The sequence below is a fragment of the Macrobrachium nipponense genome, chromosome 3, assembly GCF_015104395.2.
Source record: "Macrobrachium nipponense isolate FS-2020 chromosome 3, ASM1510439v2, whole genome shotgun sequence".
NCBI lineage: Eukaryota > Metazoa > Arthropoda > Malacostraca > Decapoda > Palaemonidae > Macrobrachium > Macrobrachium nipponense.
Genome location: NC_087202.1, coordinates 118,754,559 through 118,781,672, shown reverse-complemented (window position 1 = coordinate 118,781,672; position 27,114 = coordinate 118,754,559). Strand labels below are relative to the sequence as shown.

General features: G+C 43.9%; 1 protein-coding gene across 2 annotated transcripts in view; it reads left to right on the top strand.

The window, feature by feature from the left end:
- LOC135222003 (SID1 transmembrane family member 2-like) overlaps window positions 1-27,114 on the top strand; it is a 180,884-nt gene that overhangs the window by 112,925 nt on the left and 40,845 nt on the right. For both annotated transcript variants that reach the window (XM_064260113.1, XM_064260112.1), the window contains exons 13-16: window positions 15,633-15,750; window positions 17,421-17,660; window positions 22,232-22,476; window positions 22,689-22,802. In XM_064260113.1, coding sequence (XP_064116183.1) covers window positions 15,633-15,750; window positions 17,421-17,660; window positions 22,232-22,476; window positions 22,689-22,802 — 717 coding nt within the window. The remainder of the gene's footprint in view (window positions 1-15,632; window positions 15,751-17,420; window positions 17,661-22,231; window positions 22,477-22,688; window positions 22,803-27,114) is intronic.

Genomic DNA, 27,114 nt, shown 5'->3' with positions numbered 1-27,114 from the left:
AAGCCTGGAAGAGGCCAAGTTAACCTTTTCTTTTGTGATTTTAGAAACTTATAACGTCTTTGTCAAGGAACACAAGGTCCTCTGTGACATATTTGATTAGGCTAGTGCAAGAGAACTAGCTCCATATCTTCTACCTTTAAATGCAATTTGGTTTTTACCCGCTCGCTACCTAAGTACTGTACAGAATTGTGTTCTAAAACAGTAAAGCCCTTAATCCACTACTAGTAGTCAGTATTCTTTTCCTGAACCGAAGTAACAGCAATTCTTTGGGCTCTTTTGTTTAAATCCCAGGTTTTGGTATTTTTTGGGAGCATGAAGGTATAAATTTTGTATAGGAGTGTACCTACCTTTATGTCGTAAAAGTATTTATTTTATGTGACTGCCGTTTTATAGGGCTTTTGGACCCAGGCACAGGGGTCCCCACATATTGCTTCTGTTTCATTCGGGCTGAATCGAAGCGGTTTTCTCCGCAAGGCTGCTTTTTGATGCACATGTATGAGAGCCTTGCTTCCTGAATGGAATCCAACTTATGGTGGTAGTAAAATCCAGAAAGGATTCTGGATCAGGTGAGAATGTTTTGGGTTTCAAGCAAGAAATCTTTAGCTTGAATGGTTGAGCGGATTAGTGTCTAGCTGTGCGCTACCCACCATCCTCTTCTTAACCCTTAAACGCCGAAACGGTATTTTAAAAATCGTCTCCCGTATGCCGGCGGCGTTCGCGAGTGAACGCCGAAGTGGGAAAAATGGTTTTTATTAAAAAAATCACAGCACGCTTAATTTTCAAGATTAAGAGTTCATTTTTCGCTCCTTTTTTTGTCATTGCCTGAAGTTTAGTATGCAACCATCAGAAATGAAAAAAAATATAATTATCATATATAAATATTGGGATATATGAAAGTGCAAAAAAAAAATTTCATATATAATTGTATACAAATCGTGCTGTGAGCAAAACGGTTAAAGCTAATTAGTTAATTTTTGTTGTTGTATTGTACACTAAATTGCGATCATTTTGGTATATAACACATTGTAAAACGATCAAGGCAACACAGAGAAAATATTATCACAAAATGATGCATGAATTCGTAACGTGCGGACGTAAAAAAAAAACTTTTCAAAAATTCACCATAAATCGAAATATTGTGCTAGAGACTTCCCGTTTGTTGCAAAATGAAGGTAATTGATTGAACATTACTAGACTGTAAGTGTTGTAGCTTACAACTGCAGTTTTCGACCATTTCGGTCGAGTTAAAGTTGACCAAAGGACGAATTTTTTCTATTTATCGTTATTTATATGAAAATATTTCCAAACTGATAAAAGCAACAACCATGGGTTGTTTCTTGTTGTATTCTACATGAAATTGCACACATTTTTATATATAAAACTTTATGTAACGGCTAATTTAAAATGGTGCAAACATTACGACAATCGGACAAAAAAATTTATGATTTTTCGGAAGAGTTACCGTGCAGACGTAAGGAAAAAGATTATTTCATAGATCACCATAAATCGAAATATTGTGCTTGAGACTTCCAATTTGTTTCAAAATAAAGGTAATTGATTGAATATTACTAGAATGAAAGATTTTTAGCTTACAATTGTTTTTTTTTTACCATTTCAGTCGAGTCAAAGTTGACCGATGGTTGATACTTTGGCACTTATCGTTATTTATATGAAAATATTTCAAAACTGATAAAAGCTACAACCATGGGTTGTTTATTATTGTATTCTAAATGAAATTGCGCACATTTAAATATATAAAACTTTATGTAACGGCTAATTTAAAATGGTGCAAACATTACGACAATCGGACGAAAAAATTTATGATTTTTTCGGAAGAGTTACCGCGCGGACGTGAGGAAAATATATATATATTTTTTTTATAAATTCACCATAAATTGAAATATTGTGCTAGAGACTTCCAATTTGTTGCAAAATGAAGGTAAATGATTGAATATTACTAGAATATAAGAGTTTTAGCTTACAATTGCATTTTTTGACCATTTCAGTAGAGTCAAAGTTTACCAAAGGTTGAAATTTTGACACTTTTTGTTATTTATATGAAAATATTTCAAAAGTGATAAAAGCTACAACCATGAGTTGTTTTTAGTTTTATTGTACATGAAATTGCGTACATTTTCATATATAATACTCCATGTAACGGCTAATATAAAATGGTGCAAAAATTATGTCAGTGAGTAAATAATTTCCGAGATGTGTCGCTGATGCTTTTTAGTGCGAGAAGAAAGAAATTCGTGCTTGGCGCGACTGGGTAACGATTGTAGCAAAACAACACCTTGATCCATGAGCTCCCAGCATCCCCCAAGGCGTGCGATTCAAAATTTTTTGCCTAGTAGGCCTATAACTATTTTTCCACGAATTTTTAAATAAACTTTTTTTCGTCGACGTACCATACGTCCAATCGGCATACGACGGACAATTTTAGTCGACGTTTACGACGGACAATTTTAGTCGACGTTTAATATGTCCAATCGGCGTTAAAGGGTTAATGTGAGAATCGGCTAACTTTAACAGTAGGTAAGACTTGTGAGGACTGGAATCAGACAAGGAGAAAGCTCTAACTAACTTTATTGAACAGAGACGGCTGTATATGAGGTAGTAGTGAGAACAGAAACGTAGTGTCCATCATGCACGTACATACACAAAGGGACGGAGCCCCCACTGCGATTGTGTTTCATGGCAGCTGAAAATATACCTATATCTTCGTGCAGAGAGTATACAATTTTACCTTTTAGAGTATGGTATAAAAAGTATGTACAAAGGAAGGACGGACATTTGGCTAAATGCTGTCCTTACAAATACAGTGGACCCCTGTATTTGTGTTCTCCAGATTTGCAGAATCACACATTTGCGGATTTCTCTCTGGATCATTTCCCTGTATTATTCGCGGAAAATTTGCCTATTCGCGGTAAGTATTTTTCTATGAGGAATATCCACAAATTCCTGGGTTATTTTTAGCAATTTCATTATAAATGCACTTTTTGTGATAAAACTATTTAAAAAACCAGGTTTAAAAATTGTTAGTGGGTTTTTCTTGAGTTTTAACTAACAAAATAGGAGGTTTGAAGTATTTTTATAGGGGTTCCAACTATTCGCGAGTTCTAACTATTCACACGAGGGGTCTGATATGCATCCCTGCATATAGGGGGGACCACTGTACTCCCCCCCCCAAGACAATGATTAAGTAATAATCATTGGCTGATGGTCAGCGGAAACTTGCAGGGGGCTGGAGGAGTCTGCAGGTTCAAAATTCCATTCGTCGGGTGACGTCTTCTGGGTCCTTGTTGTCTGGTGAGTAGGGAAGCAAGATGCCGCCCATGGTGGTGGGCCTGGGCGGTTTGATTGCTTTCCTTGGGCAGCCCTGGCGACGACTGAGGCCACTGTTGGATTCCGGCGAGGCTGTCTTCCGAGCCAGTGTCCTGCAAGGGCCTTCTGCAGGGTTGTCTTCGTCGGGAATGATGGCAGGCTTCAGTCTCTCTATCGAGACCCAGTCCTCTTGGCCGCTGATCAAGACGAGGAACGCCTTCTCACCTCGGCGGATGACGCAGTGCACTCCTCAGTAGGGTCTCGTTAGGGGCAGGCGGGTGACGTCGTTCCGTATGAAGATGTACTTGCAGGAGTCCAGGGCTCTCAGTCGGGACTGCTTCCTCCAGTTGGTGTAGGTCTCTCGGCAGGGAACAAATTTCTGGGCAGCTGCCTGGAGACTTACCAGTGGGATGTTGGGGTCGTCACTGTCAGCGGGGAAGAATTCACCTGGCACTGTCAGGGTCTCGCCGTAAACCTTCTGTGCCAGTGCCAGGTCGCCGCTGGCTCTTGGGGCTGTGTGGAGGCCAAGGAGGACCCACAGTAGCTGTGCCTTCCAGTCGGGGCCTGTGCAGCGCGCCATCAGGGAGGCCTTGAGGAAGCGGTGGGTCCCTTCCACCATGCCATTGGCTCCAGGGTTGTAGGCCGTGGTTGTATGGTGCTTGGTCCCCATCAGGCGTTCCAGGGAGGTCCAGAGTTCTGAGGTGAAGGTGGTTCCCCAGTCTGTAGTGATGTTGTGTGGTATTCTGAAGCGGCTGATCCAGCTGGATAGGAGGGCTTCGGCACAGGTGTCTGTGGTGGCTTCTGATATTAGGGTGGCTTCTGGCCACCTGGTGAGCTGGTCGATCACCGTCAGTAGGTATCTGGCACCGTCAGATGGGGAAAGGCGCCTGATGACATCAACGTGGATATGCCTGAATCTCTGCCTGGGTTGAGGGAAGGTGTCTATTCCTGATTCGGTGTGCCCTCCTGTCTTGCTGCTCTGGCATGAGATGCAGTTCCTGGCCCACTTCCAAGAGTCAACTCTTGATGCCGTGCCAAACGAACCTTTCTGTCATGAGTCTGGTTGTCACGTGGGGTGACGTAAGAGGAGGTGGGTATCAGGGGGGCGGGGGCGCCTGGTGCTGGTGACGCAGAGGAGTGTCGTCTTGGAAGGGCTGAAGGGAATGTCCTCCCATCGGAGGGCAGTGATGGTAGTCCGGTAGGCTGGTACTTCAGGGTCAGAGGTTTGCTCACACACTAGGTCCTCGTAGTCCACACCGAGGTGCAGGGCGTCGGCTATGGGATTCCTTCTGCCGGGGACGTACTTGATGAAGCACCCGAATTCGGAGGTGGCCATGAGGTGATGTTGCTGTCTTGCGGATCAAGCATCGTCCACCTTGACGAAGGCATGGACCAGCGGCTGGTGGCCTGTCCTTATGGTGAAGGGGATGCCCTCCAGGAGGTACTTGAAGTGGTGGATGGCTTGGTAGACAGGGAGGAGCTTGTGGTCGAAGGTGCTGTGGTGGGTTTCGGCGCGTTTCAGCTTCCTGCTGAAGAAGACTAGCAGTGTGGGGACCCCGTTGACTAGCTGTTCCAGGACAGCGCTGCATGCGGTGTTGCTGGCATCGGTCATGAGTGTCAGGGGCGCGTCGGGATCCTGGTGGGCCAATGTTGTAGCTGTGCTGAGGGATGGCTTGGTGAGGTCGAAAGTGTGCTGCTGGGCCTTCCCCCATGCCAGTTTCTTTGGCTTGCCCTTCAGGACCCCGGTCAAAGGGCACATGGTGCAGGCAGGCGATGTCTGGGATAAACCTTCTGTAATAGTTCACCATCCCGATGAACTCTTGGAGGGCCTTGACCGTCGGCGGTGTCAAGAACTTCTACGTTTCAGCTACCTTCGATGCCATGGGATGTACTCCTGCTGGGGTGATTTTGTGGCCTAAGAAATTCACCTTTTCTGTGCCAAAGGTACATTTGTTGAACCGGACGATGAGCCCATTCTCCTGCAGGAGCACAAGGACAGCCTGGACATGGTTCAAGCGCTCCTCCAGTGATCTGGAAAATATAAAAATATCGTCCACATAGCAGACGCAGAAGGGTAGGCGTTGGAAGGTAGTTCTAGTGTTCTGCAGGCTGAAGGTGGAGAAGGTGAACACATAGGACCCGAAGGGTGTGATGATTGCCGTCTTTGCGTTGTTGGGATGGGTGGGAACTTGAAAGTAAGATTTTAGTAGGTCAATTTTTGAGAAAATCTTTGCTCAGTGGAGAGGCCCGGTGTGTCCTGCATGTTTGGCAGGGGGTAACTGTCGAGTGTAGTGACAAGGTTGAGGTGGCAGTAGTCACCATAGGGCCTTCTTTACCATGTGGAGGGTGATGCCCAAGGGCTCACAGCCTTCTTGCAGATGCCTATCTGCTCCATCTCTGCGAACGCGTTCTTGGCTTCCTGGAGGAGCTTTGGCGGGAGGCAGCGGAAATTTGCATATGTTTGGGGCCTCTTGGTCTCGATGTGATGGCACGCACTGTGCTTGGGTGCGGCCCCTGCCACCTGGCAGAGCTCAGGTCTGAATACGCTCGGGAACTCTTATAGGAGGTAGGTGTACTTGTTGGGGGGGAGACGGAGCAGATGGCGAGTGCCCTGGGACCTGTGTCCAGGAAGCATTGGCGGTCTACATTGACCAGGAGCCTGTGGTGGGCCAGGAAGTCCGCCCCTAGGAGAGGGATTTGTACGTTGGCAATGAGGAAGGGCCAGGCGTAGGTCCGACCCAGGAACGTGATGGTCTGGGTCTTTGGTGTTGTAGGAGCAGATGGGGGTCCCTTGGCAGCCACGAGGGCGGCCAGGGCATCGGGCGCGGCTGTGGTCCTCTGCTGAAGGTGGGAACACTTGATTGCATTGCTTGGTTGTTGACCAACATCCTGTGGCCGGAGATTGTGTCTTCAACATAAAATCCTCTGGGGCGGGACTTGGCTACTGCTACTGCCAGGGAGGGCGTCGTTGGGCGCTGCTTCCCTCGTTTTTTTGAAGGCACGAAGGAACAAGGCTGCTCGCACTTCACCTCTTTGCCTTTCCTCTGTATTTGTGGTGGAAGTAACACCAGCAGGTGTCCTGGTGGGGCTGCAGTACTCTCCTCGTCTGCAAGGCTGCATCTATCCCAACCTCCTCGGGATCATCCTGCTGCAGGCTGTTGGTTGACGGTGGCGAGGTGAGTTTTGCAGCTCAGGTAGCGGTGTGTTGGCTATAAGCCCATTCCACCAGGCTCTCCATTTCCAGGTCATCCGTGTCAGGGATCTGGCTGCCTATTTGAGGGGCAAGTTTTTGGAGGAAGAGTTGTTTTAGAAGGCTTACCGTCTTCCTGTGGCCCTGAGGGTCCACCTCCAGCCTCAGTGCCAGGGCCTGGAGATTGTGCCAGGCTAGCCTTGGGTCCTCGTTGACCATGGGGTTGACCACCAGGTCGAAGATTTGGGTGGATCTCTCAGGGACTGGGAGGGAGAAGGCCTGGACCAGCTGGGCCTTCAGGTCGTTGTAAGGCACTGCTCCGGGTTGGCTGGCCATCCATGGGGCGAGATGGTTGAAGACATCCTCCGGAAAGGCTGAGGTGATCAGGTCTGCCTTGGTTCTCTCTCTGGGGACCCCGTGTAGCTGAAACTGAATTTCTGCACTGTGGAGCCAGCCTGCGACGTTCTGCCGGGAGAAGGGCGGCAGTTTGGTGGAGAGGGGCTCTGGCGGCGTGCAAGGACATGGATCGGGGTGCAGGGACCACTTGGGGAGGGCATGGATTGAGGTGTGGGTTGAGGCATCACTAATGGCGTTTTGGTCGATTGTGGATAGGAGCTCCAGAAAACCTAGACTGAGCGCCGTAGTAAGTCCGCTAAAGGTTGTGTGGGGTAGGTGGCTGAAACTGCTACCATCCTAAATCTGGGAGGTCACCAGTTGTGAGGACTTGACTAAGGCAAGGAGAGATTCTTGCTTAATGTCCGTCAAGCACACATACAAAAGGGGACGGAGTCCCTGCTATGATTGTGCTTTCTTGCACTTTGAAATATGTATATATATAACTGAGTGTACAGGATACATTTTTTAGTGATATATCTATCGACGGAAAGGCTGTGAACTACTCTACATTTTGGTATATAACGAAAAGATATCTACAAAGGGAGGACGGACGTTTTGGTAAAAATGCCATCCTTACAGAGAATTCTGACAAGAGCTAAAATATTTGAAACACAACTGGTGGAAAACAAGTAGACTAGACAGTTATCCGGGCAGCCATTCGATTTTTTGTTTGAATGCCAACTCGCCTAATCGGCACGAAGATATCCTTAGCTTGTAGGTAAGTATCCAAATACTAAAAAAATTTATTATGAAAATATATATTATATTATCCTCCATTCTTATCTTCTATACACACACATTTTTATTTTGTTGCATGCAAGCTGATTTTTCCCTTAATTTCTTCTCTGGTATTTTTGTTGCATAAATTTTAGCAACGTTAAGCGCAAAGATTCCTTAAGGGCTTTTATAACCAAAAATTGCTGAGGGCAGAAAAAAATGGGTAATCCCTTTGAAAATTTTTGATGTCAACTAATACATGAAGAAACTGCTCAAGAATGTGATACTTCTATCAGCAAAAGAAGAAAAAAAATATTTATAAACATTCGTAAATTCATAACTCTTCACACAATATTTTTGAAGCTAAATTGTGCATTGTTGAGCGATTTATATTTATTCATATTATATCACCTGTGAGAGTGCTGTTCTCAGCACTAGTTAGTAACCTACATGGCTGCGCTGGTTCACTTGGTTCACTCACTTCATTCTCATGCTGTGAATGGCCTCATCTGGAGTTGACAAATGCCACTTATTTCTCTTTTTTTCTCATTTTTTCAAAGGCTTTTCTTATCTTTTTTCTTCCCAATCTTGTTTTCCTCTTTGTTCTGGGCATGTTCAATTATGATTAGTACTTCTAAATATGTGCAAACAGGAATTTAAAGGTCCAGTAATTAAATGCCAGGGAACAGCTGAGAATGTAAACAACATGTGAGCCCTTAGGCTCAGCAACACCACACTACTCTCTGGGTAAATATGGTATCCAAATGCTTTGGCAACTGTCTTCATGTTAACAGATTTGTATTGTATTTATATGTCAATAATAACAGAAAAGGTTTCTATTATAGTGAGAAATGGAGTTATGAAGGGAATACTGAAAAAGACATACTTTACAAAAATATTCATTATAAATACTAAAATTCGAGGTAATGAAATAAAACTTTACAGAAGTGTTGCTAAATGGTGATACATCATATTGCTATTAATAGCTAGAATCATAGAATATTGTCATTTTTTCAACGTAATTTGGCTAGCTACATTATCCCTTAAGTAGAAAGTATACGTAATTATGTACTTGGGTGGTAAGTCACATAATGAATACATAATGACCCACACCAGTTATGCAGTTATCATCAAGGCTAGATTTTGTTTTGTTCTAGTCTCCCACATCTTGCTTGCTGAGGTGGGTTACCTGCCCTATGGAACATTTACCTGAACAGTGTTATAAGAACTGTTCCAAAATTTCTATAGTGGATATCAGCTTGTCTAACACTTCCAAGTCTTCAGTATCCCTTCAGCTTCTCTATCTCGGCTGACAGTAAAGCTTTTACTATCAGAGGGGTTTGAGGAATTCCCTTAAGATACAAAGCTTTAGCTAGACTTCTGGAGTCTTCTATGATATCCAATGCCATTCTGGCACTGCTGCTGCTGCTTTAGTGGCAGTTGACACTCTTGGAGGAAGAAGAATATAAGAACTGTCCCAGGTTGTACTTTAAGAAAAGATGCTATGCATATTTGTTTTCCTTTAAGAAAAGGTGCAGAAACTCACTCCTTGCACCACCCAACCCTGCTAATCTTTCACTGCTAATTGGTTCCTCAGTGGCATGATTGGTATGGTCTTGGCCTGCCTCCTCGGTGGCTGTGAGTTCGATTCTCAGGCATTCCATTGAGGTGTGAGAGATGTGTATTTCTGGTGAGAGAAGTTCAATCTCGATGTGGTTTGGAAGTAACGTAAAGCCGTTGGTCCCGTTGCTGAATAACCACTGGTTCCTTGCAACGTTAAAACACCATACAAACAAACAAACAAACAAACTGCTAATTGGTTAGGATTTAGCTGTTGGAGGCACAGATGTCTGAAGATATTATTTTATTGCAGTGTCTTACTGAACAATTATATAGCTGTAGGTTCCTACGAATGGCAGACAATAGATTCAAAACTTCTGCGGTGGCGCCGCCATCGCTGATGTAGGTGACGTCATCTTCCTCCACTCAAGGGAGCTACAGGTACAACTGCCCAGGTAACATCAATTCGCTCTCTGCGGGTTTCTGGTGAATATCAGTGGTTGGTGCAAACTTTTCTCATTTGTTGGGATATATATCTCCAATATCGGTGAAGTATTCAACTTCGTGTTTGTGGGATTGAAGCTAGTTTGCTGAATTTCTTTTCTTCAATTTTGTGGCTTTACTATCATGTCGGACTCTGGTCCTTCAGTAGTTAGGTTTTGCACTGGAGGGTGCAAAACTAGGTTAGTTAAATCACTATGATTCGCACACTAAGTGCATTAAGTGTAGGGATTGGAGTGAACAACAGTGGAAAGTTTTTTTCTCTCACTCTGGGAAGGTAATTAAGGATAAGAAGCGGCTCTCAGAGCTGAAAGTAAGACTAGTATAGCTTCTTCTGCTTCTTCTATTGAAGCACCTGCTCCTATCCCTTCTCCTTCTCCTCTTATTATGTCTCCGATCTTGAGTCCTCCTACTCCTGCACCTGTAACTCCCCTTGCCAACTTCCTGTGGAGATTCTCCTAACACCATTGCCAGCGTCGAGTCTAAAATTTGAAAAGAAATTTGATGTATTAGCTAATACTGTTATGCAGTTAGGTTTATCTGTAAAGTCTTTCATGGAAAAGACTTCTAGTGAAGTGAAAAGTGTCAGTACAGTGCAATCTGAGGGGGTGCAGTTTGTCGTTCAGTAATCATTTATCGACATAGTCGAGTGATTCGTCGCCGGTTAGACGTCATAAGCGGCGTGATTCTTCAGCCTCACGTCCGTTGAAGAGATGTTTGACTGGAGAGGTGATCTCCCTGCCCCCCTGTGAAGAGGAACAGAGAAGTAGACAACCCTCGCCCGTCGTGTAGCGTAGCTACATGGACTTCACCTTGGATTGTCACGGCAGTGACAGCCGCCTTCGACTCGATCGTGGAACGACCAATTCTGAGTCCATTGAGATCTTCAACTCATCAAGCTGTCGAAAGTTTACCTTTGACTTCACATGCGACAGATAATTCGACTGGCATGAGACCTCTGGTGTCGATCGTGTCGTCGAAGTCCACAACCCCAGTTGCTACGACTTCAACTCAAGAAGTTGAGAATTTAGTTCCTTTACGTCGACGATTGTAGGAGCTGATGAACTGGATGAAAGAAAGTAAACAATGTCTGAAGAACAGTGAGTCAAATCAAGAACTCTCTCTGTCGCCTATCTCTTCGGATGACGAGGAGTACTTAGAAGCGGACTCTATTCCTCTCTCGTGCTATTCGAAGCTTTTACGCTACCCTCTGGACATGTACCTGGATTACTTCGTAGCAGCTGCTCCCAGGTCACCTGCTTCCATCTTCCTGATGAGAAGGAAGAATTTCAATCCTCTTCTCCCGAAGCTCGTACTTTCTAAGGCAGCGAAACGATCACTTCGTGATATAGAAGACTGGTTGAAGTTCAAGAGAGAGCACGGGAAAGAAACTTTCACCTATACTCCGTCGAAACTTGTTAAGAAGAGGTATAGGTTCTACATAACCGGAGAAGCCCCCTCTATGGGAGTGTCTGCCTCCTCCCAGGGGAACTTCTCTGGCCTGGTAGATGCAAATAGGAGGTTCACATTTGCAGCAGCAAAAATATTCTTTACATCTCCCAAATTGGACCATTTGGTAAAGACTATCTTCAAGATTTTGGAGATTATGAGCTTCTTGGACTGGACGATCGGAGCTCTCGCTACGAAAATAGAGAACTGCCCTACTCGCCAGGAGGACCTGGCATTGGACTGGCTTGGGGTTTTGTCATGTGCCGACAAATCAGTTCGGGATGTTTGTGATGAGCTGGCCTCTCTCTTTGCATTTGGAACTCTCAAGAAAAGACAGCTCTGGTGTTCTTTTGTTTTGAGAGGAGTCGCTTCACCTCAGAAGTCGGCCCTTTTGTTTTCTCCTCTCGACAAGAATCATCTGTTCCCCGAAGAAACAGTGGCCAAGACACTTTCCGCATTGGAAAAGAAGTCCACTAATGACTTACTTGCTCAGTCTTGTAAGCGAGTTAAACACTTGACTGTGATGCCTACCACCTCGGAATCGCCCTTGCAGAAGAAACCCTTTCGAGGGGGCAGGTCTAGACCGTTCATCAGGCCTCAATCGAATTTATGATACCCGACCAAGTCCTCGGCCAAACTCGACACTAAATCATCCAAGTGATCCTTCAATCCTTCATGCTCCAGTAGGGGGCAGACTGAGCCTCTTCTGGGAGGAATGGAGTCGCATAGGGGCAGAGCCCTGGGTGACCCAAGTTCTCCGGTTCGGTTACTCCATTCCTTTCAAAGACACCTGGCCTCTATCCAATATTCCCATCGCATTGCCCACCTACTCTCCAGACTTGGAGAAGTTTGTAGCCTTAACTCGAGAAATAGAGACTCTTGTGCAGAAGGCTGTCATAGAGGGGATCAGCGACAGACCATCCCCGGGGTTCTACAACCATCTGTTCGTAGTCCCCAAGTCATCAGGGAGCTGGAGGCCCATACTGGATGTAAGCGCACTGAACTTCTTCGTTCAGAAGACCAAATTCTATATTGAAATGACTCGTTCGGTGTTGGAATCCCTTCGCCAAGGGGACTGGATGGTATCCCTGGATATGCAGGATGCATACTTCCACATATTAATTCATCAGGACTCCAGGAAATACCTTTGTTTTGTGTTCATGGGCAAGACCTACCAGTTTTGAGCTCTTTGCTTCGGCCTCTCGACAGCATCAGTGTCACCCTACCTAGACGACTGGCTTCTCCGCTCCTCTTCGGAAAGTCAGTGTATGAAGGATCTCAAGAGGACTCTTTCATTAACTCACTCGTTAGGTCTTCTTGTAAACAAGGAGAAATCTCAGCTAATTCCGACTCAGCATTCTCTATTTGGGAATGACTCTGAACTCTCGAGTTTTCGGGTTTTTCTTTCACCAAAGAGAGTCCAGTCGTGTCTGGAAGTAGTACAGGACTTCCTAGACCGCAAGTCCTGTTCTGCCAACCATTGGATCAGTCTGTTAGGAACACTAGCTTCGGTGGAACAGTTTGTCAAACTCGGAAGGCTGCACATGAGGCCCCTACAATTCTTCCTGAAGGCATCATGGTGCAGGAAGACTCAACCGGACTCGACAGTATTCTCGATTTCAGACGAAATCAAGGAGGACTTAGCGTGGTGGCTTTCAAAACCAAGACTGGTAGAGGGTCTTTCGCTTCGTCCACTCCACCCAACCCTTCAGTTCTTTTTAGACACCTTTGATGCAGGTTGGGGAGCCCTGTTGGGGAAGAACGAAGTGTCGGGAATGGTTGGAAACTCAACGCTCTCTTCATATCATCGTGAGGGAGCTATTAGTAGTGTATCTGGGACTTCAGGCGTTCTCTCATCTCATGATGGGACAGGTGGTAGCAGTTCACGGAGACAACTCCACAGCAATTTCCTACATCAGGAAACAAGGGGGAACCTGCTCCTTCACCCTCTACAACCTTGCAAAAGATCTGCTTCTGTGGGCAGAAAAATTTCAAGTTTTGTTGATCCCTCGATTTGTTCAAGGGAAAATGAATGTGGTGGTGGACGAACTAAGTTGGCGTCACCAAGTACGTACTGCCGTTGGAATGGACTCTCGATGCGAAGGTCTCCCTAGACCTATGGAAACTTTGGGGAAAGCTGATGATAGACCTATTTGAACTTTGAGGAACCCTCTTGCATGGTCAGTCGACACAATGTTACTAGACTGGTCGGGCCTGGAAACGTACGCTTTTCCCCCATTCGGCCTAATAAGACAGGTGCTGAACAAGTGTCATTTCACAAAAATTTCTCTGACACTAGTCGCTCCATTCTGGCCAAGGAAGGAATGGTTCCCAGATCTCCACGACTTGCTCTTAGATTTCCCCAGGCTTCTTCCATTAAAGAGATGTCTACTCAGACAACCGCACTTCGCAAGATTCCACCAAGGATTATCTGCTCTGGCACTGACAGGATTCAGACTGTCAAGAGTCTCGTCAGAGCGAAACATTTTTCAAGACAAGCTGCAGAAGCTATCATGAACTGCAGAAGAGATTCTTTTAACAGACTATACCAGTCTAAATGGGGAGTGTTTCGAAAATGGTGTAAACAAACTAAAGTCTCTTCTTCTGAAACATCTGTGAACGAAATAGCGGATTTCCTTCTATTCTTAAAGGACATTAAGCGTTTAGCGCCTTCGACTATTAGGGGATACAGAGCGATGCTGGCTTCAGTTTTAAAACAGAGGACTAGACCTATCCACGAATAGTGATCTTTCCGATCTAATTAAATCGTTCAAGACTTCCAAATAGTCAAAGGGCTCGATAGCATGGAATCTCGATATAGTTCTTAAACGGCTTTCGGGTCCTCCCTTTGAACCGCTACTTTCATTGTTTATGAAGAATCTCACCAAGAGGACATTATGTTAGTTGCATTAGCATCAGCTAGACGAGTTAGCGAGCTACATGCGATGGACAAAAAGGTGGGATTTTCTCAAGGCGATGCAGTTTGCTCTGTGGAGCTCAATTTTCTCGCGAAAAACGAGAACCCTTCTAATCCTTGGCCATGTAACTTCGTTCTCAAGAACCTGATAGACTTGATAGGCCAGGAAGAAGAAGAATGGCTCTTATGTCCCGTGCGGGCATTAAGATGTTACCCCCGCAGAACGGAGAAAATTAGAGGTCAATTGAATTGTTTGTGGTGCTCTGTTAAAAATCCCTCTTGTCCTCTCTCAAAAAAAGCTATATCCTTCTTCTGAGAGAATTAATTGTCGAAACACACTCTCAAGCTAACGACGCAGTGTTTCCTTTACTGAGAGTGAAAGCACACAAAGTTTGAGCGGTAGCGAATTCCCTCACTTTTCGACACAACTTGTCGCTATCCGCTATCCTCCAAAGTACCTTTTGGAGGTCTAAATCTGTGTTTGCAACTCATTATTTGAAAGAAATCGAGACAGTGTTCAAAGATTGTAAGTCTCTCGGTCCACTTTCGGTAGCTGGCATGGTGTTGGGAGAAACGACATAGGGGGTTGCTCCCTTTGTTAGCTTATGTTTCGCTTTGTATCAAGGTTGACGAGTTAAAGGGAAGTCTGGGGTTACAGTTACCTGGAGTACTCACCAGTCATTTTAGTGTAAGTTTTGGTGGATAAAGGTTTTTATTTAGGTGTAGGTGACAGTTGTTTTCATGTTGGTTATTTCTGGTCTTAGCCCAGGGCAAGGGCAATATTTTGTTGTATCTTTATTGAGTCAGCGGTGAACACCATGACTACAAGGATCTTCCACTCCATGTAGAGGCCCCCATTGGTCATACTCCAAGCCTTCTACTACGTAAGATGAGCACCGACCAGAGGCAGTATTCTCCTGCAGTAGCTCTCTTACGAGGTAAGGTACAACAGGCACTAACAGTGCTTTTGGGTATTTTTTCAAGAATCATGTTATTTTTGAATTAAAACTTACATCCACAGCCCCCATCCTTGCAATGGGTAATCAGCTGTATAATTGTTCGGTAAGACACTGCAATAAAAATGGAATTTTCATTATAAAATAAAATTTTATTGCATACTTACCGAACAATTATTAGTAAAAGCCCTCCCTCCTCCCCACAGGTGGATGGCTGGACAGAACAAATTGATGTTATCCGAGCAGTTGTACCTGTAGCTCCCTCGAGTGGAGGGAGATGATGTCACCTACATCAGCGATGGCGGCGCCACCACGATAGTTTTGAATCTATTGTCTGCCGTTCGTAGGAAGCTACAGCTGTATAATTGTTCGGTAGGTATGCCATAAAATTTTATTTTATAATGAAAATTCCATTTTTGTTTATTAGGTAACCATCATTATGTTTTTGACAAACACTGAAGTGTCGTGGGGTTTGTTCCTAGAAAATTGGGCTAATTTTCCGTGATACCTCCATGGAATGATTAATTTTGTTCTTCAAAATAAGTTTTAAAATATCAAGTATATTACACAGAGTTGTATGTGCATCAGTATAAATGTATAAACTTGAATGAATGTTTTTCAGAGTGCTGGTGTCAGCAGGCATTATGGTCTCTTCATGTCCTTGGGTTATGGTCTTGTCATACAAGGTTTGATGTCATCATTGTATCACACTTGCCCAAATAGTGTTACCATACGTTTTGGTAAGTTCTTTTTGTATACGGTTTGGTAAGTTCTTTTTGTTCATTGCTTTTTGATACAGCTTTCTTTTTACACATTTTGAGAGTTGTGGCCACATTTTAGTAAGAAGAGACATAGATTAATTGAATGGTCATGTTGAGAGTGTGTACATTGGAAAGCTTTGTCTGCCATTCCAAAGAATTAATTTTTAACTACAGTACTGCAGTTCTTATTTAGCAATGAGTAATGCTTATCTGTAGATGTACTATAGGGTATATTATTGATATAAATGGTAATAAGAAGATGAAATCCTTGAACAATGATCTAAAAGTGAATGACTGTACCCTAATTGTATGATTTCTGACTGACTTGAAGTAATCTTAATATTGTCCATTTCAGTGTTCAGCAAAAACTTGATGCATAAACTACTGGATTATTATGCACAGCAATATACAGTGGACCCCCTTATTCGCATTATCCGGATTTGCGGACTCATGGGAACATTTCCCTGCATTATTCGCGGAAAATTCACCTATTCGTGGTATTTTTCTATGAGAAATATCCACAAATACCTGTTTTTTTTAATCAATTTCATTATAAAATGCACTTTTTGTGATAAAACTTTAAAAACACCAGGTATTAACATTTTTAGTGGGGTTTTCTTGAGTTTTAACTAACAAAATAGGAGGTTTTAAGCATTTTTATAGGGGTTCCAACTATTTGGGGTTCTAACTATTCAAGGGGGGTCTGGTAAGCATCCCCCGCGAATATGGGGGACCACTGTATGTATAGTATTGAAATTAACCATTTCATATCTACATTAGCACAATACGGGGCATTACAGTGCAGAGCAGATTATAGTTTTTCTATGTTTGATAAGAAAATAACAATACTTCCTCAAACCTCAGTACGTATTCATTATGGCTAGTCTTATGTCATAAACACGAATAGTGTTTTTATTTTTTACTGAAGAATGATAGTAAATGAGGAACATTGTAAAACAAGATATTGTAATATAAATATGTACAAATATCTTTAGTGATGTTCAGTAGATATTGTTTTCCCTAGTATCACATAAGATACACTAACATATACTTAATGAAAGATTAGCAGTCTAACACAGAAATGCAAGAATGTCCAGTATTTGCCAGAATTTGTATGCTACCTTCATGACTGTTGAGGTGCTACAGTAATTACCACAGGAAAAGTTTTATAATTAACTTAGAAATATATATTACTGGTAAAGTATTGCCAAAAGTTCATATGTTGTACATGGAATTTCTTCATTAAGTGGGCAAACAGGATAAAGGACCAAGTCATCGCAGACTTCCAATACATATTTTCAATAGCAATTTGATGCAGAGGATGATTTGTCATACATTTGAAAACTTGAATCAAACATTAGAAAACTTAAATCAAAGTGGACATCTTGGAACCAATCGGTCATGCAACATTTTGGAATCAGTCAGTCATACAACATCTTTAAGAAGCAGAAAAAAGATTGAGTTGTTAAACACATTCTCATAAAATGCAAAGGTATGGTAAAGACTAATTAGAAATGGATGAAATGAAGTCTTTAGTTAGTGCAGCACTGTTTAATAGTTTTTATTGAATAAATTTCCCTTCTGATCAAAGTTATGAAAAATAATATGGTAGATATTAATTTTGAAATTTTACCCCTATTCTGAAACAGATATGATGTTCATGTATGTGATGGCAGTAGCAGCAATCATCTGTGTTTGGGGTCTTAGACATGGAGATGTCACTCATCACGTTTACCCAACCATGGGGCTAATTGGAACAATGTTGTTGCTGGCAGAAGGTCGTGAATGGGTCACTAGGCTGGCATTCTGGTTGTGCATGAGCTTCCTGTATTTAGTTCTGCTGTTAACCACAACTGTACTGATGAGTCGTTATGGCATGTGGTCCTTTTGTAAGTTCCAGGCATTTGCAATTGTAACACAATTTTGAGGGAAAATTTTACTTTTGCCTTTTAGCTTTACAGAATTTTGTTTGTAAATATGTAGGTATTGATGCACTTGATATAATAAGAAAGTATAGCATATAACTGGTATTTTTTAGAATAATTAATATTAAGAATTGTCATAAGCAGAGGTGGCACCAAGATTTTATGTTTTATCAGTTACAGAGGAGTTGGTATTTCATGACCCTACTTTTCTTTCTGAAAATTAATGGTTTTGATTATTTTGCTTCACTTTATGGTTTGTTATCATGTTTGATATAATTTCTTATTAAAACACTGCTGCTTGTCAAGGTATGAGGGCATTTGCTCCAAATAGGATATTGCAGGCATCATTAAAAAGTAGCTTTTCCAGCTCACTTACCACTGTGTTAGTTACTGAATGGAAAAATCCCTTTTAAGCCATGATCTTAACCATTTTGATCACTCCAGACTTGGTCGTGCATCATTGGTCGGCAATTTATACTTATTACTCAAAAATTATTAATAATATTACAGTGATGTTTCTTTAATGGTATAAAACCATTGTCCTTCTGTAAATCATAACAAGAGTAATATATGAAGTACATATGACTTACATGTTTTGTGAATGTCAAGCAGTTGAAAGTGTTGAAATTAAAAATATACAATTATACAATACTTTATGGGCAGGGTAATTAAGAGGCACTACTACCGTGTTGATGGCTTATTACAAAAGTCTCTCCATCGCAAGGTGGGTCCAGGACAATTGGCTTTGGAACCAAATTTTTGGCACAGACAGAGCTAGGTAATGTGTGGCTGATCATAGATATAATAACATTCGATTGGGTAGTAATGTAATATCAGTAACATGATACATATTTTTCCTACACCCTCCCTAGTTACGCATTACTACAAAACACAGGTATTCTCAAAAGTCATAAGTAGACAAACAAAAAACATAAAAATCAAGAATAGGCAAAATGACAAATAGTCTGCAAGAGGATGGTTAATCAAAGCAAAATTTAACAATAATGCAACAAACAAAATACTCGTTATTTTCTACCTTCATAGTCATCCAAGCTGGTGTTTGGTTGTCCTTGAACTATATTTATCAAGGGGTGCCTGGCTGCCGTGGCCAGCATCTTCCTCTTGTTTCTCGATATGTGGCACTGCCCCGGCTGGTTCTATAGTAGGGCGCTGTCTCTTTGCTGTTATGTATTTCAAGTTATTTCAAGTTTATATTTACACCATTCATCTCACATGTCAACAATAAATCAAAAGTATGCCAAAAACCTTCTATGCTATAATGGTGCAATAATATATCAAAAAAGCATTTACACTTCCCTGGGATAGCCATAGTTACATCATCAAATTTGGTGTATGTATATGTCTGGGGCAGCACAGTGCCCCATGGATGTGCAACAATACGTACTGATACCTTCCCTGTTGTTATTGTATTGATGAGGGCATATTGAGGATCTGCTGTTCCTCTGATGCATTGTGGTTGTTGTGGATCCAGACAGGATCAGGAACGATATAGCCACGCTTAGGGCTAACCAGATGTAGCTAGATGACTTACATTAAAAGCCAACTTTATAGCAGCTTCTCATTACCTTGCCATCTCAGGCCACCAGTATTACTCTGGCGACGAGTAAAAAAAAGGACCCGGTGGCAAAGGAAAATGGTATGATAGCTGTGTTTTGAAGATTGTTCACCTTGACGATTGCTGAGAGACCGGCACAAATGGAAACAAGAAAATAAGGACACCTTGGCATTGTAACAAATGAGTGGTTTGCAATGATTAAGGTTTTGTGATTTGATTATGTATATGAATGTGTATCATAGTTATATAGCCTATTAGGATAACAGTAACAGTATGCTAAGCTACTGTGTTTTTACTTGTCTTTTGATTGTCATGCACCTTACATTAGATTATCCTGTTTTGCTTTTGACGGTAAAGCATGGTCTAGATTACACAGATTATGCTTCACCTGGTAAAGCTTGGTCTAGATTACACAGAGATTATGCTGAACCTGTGGATAATAAGTATTTTCATGTGACAGTAGATGCTTGTACTAAGTTTATGGATGTCCATGTTACTTCCTCAACGCCATGAAATGTTGCTATGTATAGAGTTGCTTAGGGAAACCTTTTCTAATTTTGGTATTTCAGATGAGATTGTATCAGATAATGCTGATAGAGTTTAAGAGTGGATCTTAAACACTAGACTTTGTACATCCTTGTACAATTATAGAAATAGTTCACATTCTAGTACTGGAAAGTCACCTGCTGAGCTACTGTTTGGTCGTTCCCTTAAAACAACCATTGAATCACTTAAGGTCCATTCTAAGAGAAACAGGTTTGGAAGTTTTCTCAAAGAAATTGTTCTTTCAGGAAACTCCTGAGTATAATGCTAGAGATGCAGTGTTTGTAGATAATTTTGGAAATGGAGATCTGGGTTGAAGGAAAAATTTGAGAAGTTTGAGGAGTAAGAAATTATCTTGTGCAAGTTCATAATTTTGGAAATATGTTATGGAAGGGACACCATGACTAATTAATGCCTAGATTTATCAGTGTCCTCGTTAATCCCATTAACAATTCATTCTCACATGTTGTTACTTCCAGTTGTGTAGCTGAATTTGGTAACAATAATATACCAGCAGCATCCTCAAAAGATGTGAACCCAATCTTCACTCATAGTGGTAACTGCAGCAGCAGAATGACTCTCAAAATGAACAATATGGTCCCTAATTGTCACCTTAAGTACATCTTTTACAGCATGCACAGTGGTAATTGATAGAAATATATCTTCCCAATCTCTCAACCCAGTTACTTCATCAATTGCTTTTCTAGAATATCCTGTTTTAACTTTTGATTCCGTATGCCACTCGCAATTTTACATGCCAGCACATATTCACACATCCTCTCTGCACTTGCGGCACCCAAACACACTCAAGGGGTTCCTGCTGGCACCTGTGGATATATTCCTTTGCCATTTCTTCTTCTCTCTGTCTTCCTGTGAAGAACTAACCCCACACAACCACTCGGTTTGCTGTCCTCGTGTTTATTTTCCTCAGGGCATCACAGGCATCTTCTACCCTTGAGCATTCCAAGTGGCTGGAGAGAATTGGGCATCTGTTGCACTTTGCAATTTGCCTTAACAGAATAGCTTGATATTCATTACTGCCTCATCACTGGGAAACTTGCTGATTTTTATCCAATCTTCCATAGAGCACTTCCAGTGTCTGAAATCCTTTGCTGATCTCGTATACATGTGTCCATGGTTTATGGCGGGGGTCCTGTTCCCGGCAAGGTGCTGTAAGCTGAAAATTGCCTTAACCCAAATCATTGTAATTAAAATGGTAATAAATAGCAACAATGCTGTAAGTCTGGGTTACAGGGCCATAAAGCAGATTAACAACCCATGAGGCAAGCTACCTTAAGTCTGGAATGACTTAACCCAAACCTGATGTAACCCGGGGACTACATAAAAATTCTTGGGGGGGAATATGCTTGCTTTTCACATGGCCTTATGCTGAATTATTCCCATCTTCCCATATGGCCATACCTAATGCCTGCAGTAATGTGTTTAGACCCACTGATGTGCTGTTGTCAATTCTAACAGTGTCTCTTGGTCTTATTAATGTTGGGGTGGATTTCAGCGAACTTCATGAAACCCAGACATTCTGCATAGGTCATACTCCATCACTGTGCCATATAGGATACTCTATGGGCAGGGCAAGTAAGAGGCACTATTCGTGTGTAGATGGTTTAATACAAAAACATCTCCATCGGAATGTGAGTTCAGGACAACTGGTGTTGGCACCAATATCTTGGCGCATGTGTGGCTGATCATATATATAACAACATTTGTTTGGGTAGTATTATAATATCAATAACATGATACATATTTATCCTACAACAACTGTCTGTATGTTAAACCTTACTGTTATCAGTCAATTTATTACTAAAGTTCTACCCATGAATTTCCAAATCAATGTTTACCTTTGCTACTGAATATCACTGTGAAATAGATAACTCTATGGCACCCATAGAGTATGGATGGGAGGGTGACATCAGTTATTGTCTTAGTAAAACATCAATACTAGTTCTGTTTTACCCAGTATAGTAGATATGAAATCAAGTGACAGATGTTACTTTTACACAACTTTCAAGTAATGTATTTATTATGAAACCTCATGGACACTACTCATAACATGGTGGGGTAGGAACACTATGAATAATTATTGGAGTGACAGAATAATATATGTGGCAGTAGTGCACAACAATAAGAAATAGTTACTAAAATATTCTCAAAATATTTTGTATAACAATCAGTGGATTACCACTACAAATGGTTATAGAAATAGAAAGGCCAGATGGATAGAGACATCTGTGAATGTGTTTTCTTTTTCTCTGTACCAGTCATAATGTCAAGTGTTAAGATCAAATTTGCTCTTTTGTTGATTCAGTGCACATTTCGTGATATTTATAACATTCATTTATATGAACTTAACTATTAATAACTTTATAATTTGAGATTTTTGTTCCCCCTGTAATAGCCCCCATGAAGATGTTACAAGTATGGAAAGGATGGAAACCAGTACGTGATAAGTTAGCTGAGGTCATAAGAAATGAAGACCTTATTTCTACGCCAATTCATGTTCTGAGAATAGTTGCTGGCTTTGTTGCAAATGGTAGCCTCATCCTCTATGGCGCTATTGCAGACCCCAATGTGTATGGATACATTTTATCTGTTTGCCTGACAAACCTAGGCCTTTATTTTGGAAACTACATCATAACCAAGGCTAGTATTTAAATAAATGAGTTTCTGTAGAAAAGAAGCTTTTCTGTTCTCTTTCAGTATCTTGTCATGAAAAATACTATGTATATATTTTATTTCAAGAATTGGGTTTTGAATGAATACTGGTGACTGCATAAAGGTAGGTTCTGTAATGTCTAAATTGTGAATCATCTAATGAATTTATTGTTTTAAATTTATTATTCTTTGTTTTTCAGAGGTTCCAATACAAAGAGAAGGGAGCACCTTTGGCATGGATATGTCTTATACTGTCCTTTGTTATGTGGACTCTAGCTTTATCAGCATTTGGCTTTCATAACACCGACTCTGAGGTTAGTTCTAGTATATTATAATTTGCCTGTATATTATAATGTGCCTTTGACTCAAAATAACCAAGTAGTAGTATCATGAAAATGAGCTAAAGGAAAGTTAGTCAAGAAATCTTTGGTTGCCAGTTAAATGAAAGGTGACTGGTGAATGTCCAAAGTGCTGTTGAGATTACCTTGTTTGTTGGTTCCTAGTTAAGATTTTGAGCTTCTTTGCTGTCAAAAGGAAAATTTCAAATATACCATTCCATGTATGGTTGAGTGTTTGAGGACTGGACTGAGACAAGGAGAAATGCTTACTGATTTATTGGTCAGAAACAGACATATACAAGGAGGCTGTGTGGATGGAAGTGTAATGTCCGTCACGCGTACATACGAAAAAAGGGAGCAGACCCACGCTGTGATTGTGCTTTCTCGCACCTACAAATGTACATATAATTTAAGTGTACAGGATGTGCAAATTTATGATTCATATATTGGTGGAAAGGCCGCAAACTGCTCTACATTTTGGTATATGTAAAAAAGAGGTATATACATTGGGAGGATGGACATTTTGGTGGAAATGTTGGCCTTACAGATACTCCCCCCCCAAGACAATGATTATCGGTAAAATCATTGGATGATTGGTCATCGGTATCTTGCTGGAGGGTGGAGGAGTGCATGGGTTCGTGATTCCATTTGTGGGGGCATGTCCTCCCGCTCCTCATTTATAGAAGAGTTGGACAGCAGGATGCCGCCCCAGATGGTAGACCTAGGGGGTTCAACTGCTGTCCTTGGGCGGAATCGTCGACGTCTGGGGACTCTTACGGGTCCCGGCCGAATGTCGTTCTGTAGGGAAGGCCTGCGAGGTACTTCTGCGGTGTCATCTTTGTCAGGAATGGAGCCATGATCCAGGTATACACACACACACACACACACATGGGGTAGAGTAGACTCTCGCACACAAGGGAAACACACAAAGGAAATCAGGCCAGCACATGGACAATGAGCCGACGCATGTACATGGGTCAGCCCTCCTACAAACCCAGGTCTTTGGCCTCCCAAAGGGGTCATAACAGTTGTTCCTCTAGGAGGAAGTAGGAGAGGCCCCCCCCCTTCATCCGCTTCCGCCACAGGTGGGGCGGTTGCCTCTCAAATGATTGGCAGAGCAGGGAGGCCCATGATTCGAGAGGCAACTCCCTACCTGTGGCGGGAGCAGATGGAAGGGGAGGGGGGGCTCTCATCCTACTTTCTCCTAGGGTAGTGACCATTACAACCCCTTCGGGAGGCTGAAGACCTGGGTCCTGTAGGAGGGGGAAGACGTTGACGGGGCCCCGGGGGAGGCCTGAATCCCTTGTCCTACCCAACCTCCGGAGACTGGTTCCCAGTTATCGGACGTCCTCTGCGCCCCATAACTCTGCTGTTGTCTAGTTTGGTGAGCATCTGGTGCCCTATGCTGTGCTGGGTGCCTGAAGGAGGATGTCCTGTAGATGAAGGAGTCCTGGCTGGCCTATTGTCAACGCTCCAGGGCCTCCTCCACAAGGTCCTCTGGCCAGAGGGACTCCACCATAATCACGGTCTACCTCAGGGGGCTAGCTTCCCTGACCGGAAGTCGTGTAAGCCATCTGGCTAGCCTGGCATCCTTCCTGCAGAGGACCCTATTAATCCACTGGGTGATTGCCTGAGAAGTCAAGGAGCTGATGGCCTTCCACCAAACAGGACCTTGAGTTAGGCCAACTTGGTGCCGTCCTTCAAGTTGTTCGCTGGCGAATCTGGCCGCCGCACCAGCCTGTAGGTCGAGCCAGGTGGCTGCCTGGACAACGGCCCATGCCATGGTCTCCATAGCATGGTCCCTACTCCTGAGAAGGTGACTGAACCCGCCAAGAGTCTCACTCAAAAGACCGGGGCAAGGGGGAAATGTTATCCTCCAAGGACTCAGGTAGGAGAAGCCATTTGGGGTGTAGAACCTTTTCTGCTTGGCTTTAGCCACAGGGAGGAGCTTAAGGGATCCGTGGGGCCGCAGGGCATTCTTGGACCCTGAAGTTACCTGGCCCACTTGGGCAAGGGCCTGAGCCTCTTTCCTTGTTGGGGGAAGGCCCCTGGGTTTGATTGATTGATTTGTTAGTTCTTACTGGCATCGCAACGATGAGGTTATTGACGCCGGGCCCCTGGGCTGGGGGAGCTTCACCCTTGGGAAGAGTCCTGGCCCTCAGGTCAGACCCCCCTTGGAAGAGTGGGGACATCTCCCAGACCTGGAACTTGTCCTCCCGGAGGGGTACCAGACCAGGACTGGAACATGAATTCCGACAACCCCGTCAGCTCTCGCTGCATCCCGAGGCAGGGTAACCCCTCGGGAGAGGTGGAATGGGGAAGGTGAGTCAGGAAACGAGGTGGGATGACAAACCCGACGGCCCACTCCGGGCGTACATGGCAGGGGAGCCTGTCTGCTTCCTGGGCCCGTGCACCGGAGCTCGGTGAGCCATGGGTCTTGGAATGGTGTGAGCTGTGCTCACTGTAGCAGAGCGTGCTGTGCTCACCAGCACGGAGATACACTTGTTATCCAGGGCAGGGTGAGCCATGCTCCCCGGAGCCATGTGCGCCCCATACACTGAGTGGAGAGCTGACGCAAACACCTCGGCTGACAGAACACCCTGCAGGTTGAAGCGGGACCACACTTCTCACAGGAAGCTATCGTCTTGGGGAGGAACCACCTGTACAGGAGGTACAGACTCCTCGGGCTCTGCAATGGGCAGAGGCCTGGCAACAAACTCACCTAGGTCCCCTCGCTGGGAGGGAACAGGAGAAGACTTTGGTAGCAACACTGGTGATGAGACCGCCCTCGACGCTAAGGATTCATCTGATTGAGACTTCTTCGCCGGTGACCTGGCCTTCTTCTTCCTGTCGAAGCTAAGTCTACTGGGAGGGAGTTCAGGAAACACACTCCGAACATGGGACATCAGAGAGCAGGGCCGCCACAACATGAGTTACACAAAGAGTGAGGGTTGATCTTCGTCGACAACAAGAAAGCCCAACATGACTTATCCTCCGAAGGGCCTGGACAATGACGTTGAGGTGTGTCGGGCTCCATGATGCAGATACACACACACACACACACACACACACACACACACACATGGGAGAGAGTAAACTTTTGCACACAAGGGAAACACATGAAGGAAATTGGGCCTGCACATGGACAACAAGCTGATACATGTACACAGGTCAGTGACCAGGAAAGCACTGAGGTCGGAGGTCGAGGGCGCATAGCCTTGACTCTCGGGTCATGTACCTTGCTAGGTGTGGAAGGGGTACCTGGATTTTTCTGGTCGGTACCGGATTGACATCCAGGTCTCTCCTATTAAGTAGTTCGAGGTAAGTATAGCTAGGAAAAATACAAATTACTATGAACTTGTGATTTTAGCTGTTCGATGGAGACCCAGTCCTTGCGGCCATTGATTGCGATGAGGAATGCCTTCTCCGCTCAGCGGACGACTCAATACGGTCCTCGATAGGGTCTCATTAGGGGCGGGCAGGTGGCGTTGTTCCTGATGAAGACGTGAACAGGAATCCAAGGCTTTTGGTCGGAACTGCTTCGTTCTGTCAGAGAAGGTCTCGCGGCAGGGTGGCTGCACGGAGCCGTGACAGGGGGAGGTCCTCGTCGTGACTGTCGACCGGGAAGAATTTTCCTGGCACTGACAATGTTTCCCCATAGACCTTCTCCGCCGGTGATGGATCATCAACTCGCCGTTGGTTCTTGGCGTGGTCTGGAGGCCAAGGAGGACTCAGGGTAGTTGTGCCTTCCAGTTGGGGCCCGTGCAGTGTGCCTTCAGGGAGGCTTTGAGGGAGCAGTGTAGCTTTCCACCTTGCCGTTTGCTGTGGGGTTGTAGGCCGTGTTGTTGTGGTGCTTCGTCCCCATCTGGTGTGCCAGAGCAGTCCAGAATTCATAGGTGAAGGTGGTTCCTCGGTCCGACATGATGTCATCTGCCACTCCAAAACGGCTGATCCAGCTGGAGAGGCGGGGGGGGGGGGGGGGGGGGGGGGTGGGGGGGGGGGGGGGGGGGGGGGGGGGGGGGGCTTCGGCGCAGGCGTCAGCAGTGGCTTCCGACAATGGGGTTGCCTCTGGCCACCTGGTCGACCGGTCGACCACCGTCAGGAGGTATCTGTTGCCATTGGATGGGGGAAGCGGGCTGACGACATCTATGTGTACGTGCCCGAATCTCTGCCTGCAATGGGGGAAGGTACCTTCTGATTCGGTGTGCCTTCCTGTCTTGCTGCTCTGGCATGCGATACAGTTCTGGGTCCACTCCCGGGAGTCCTTCTTGATGCCGTGCCACACGAA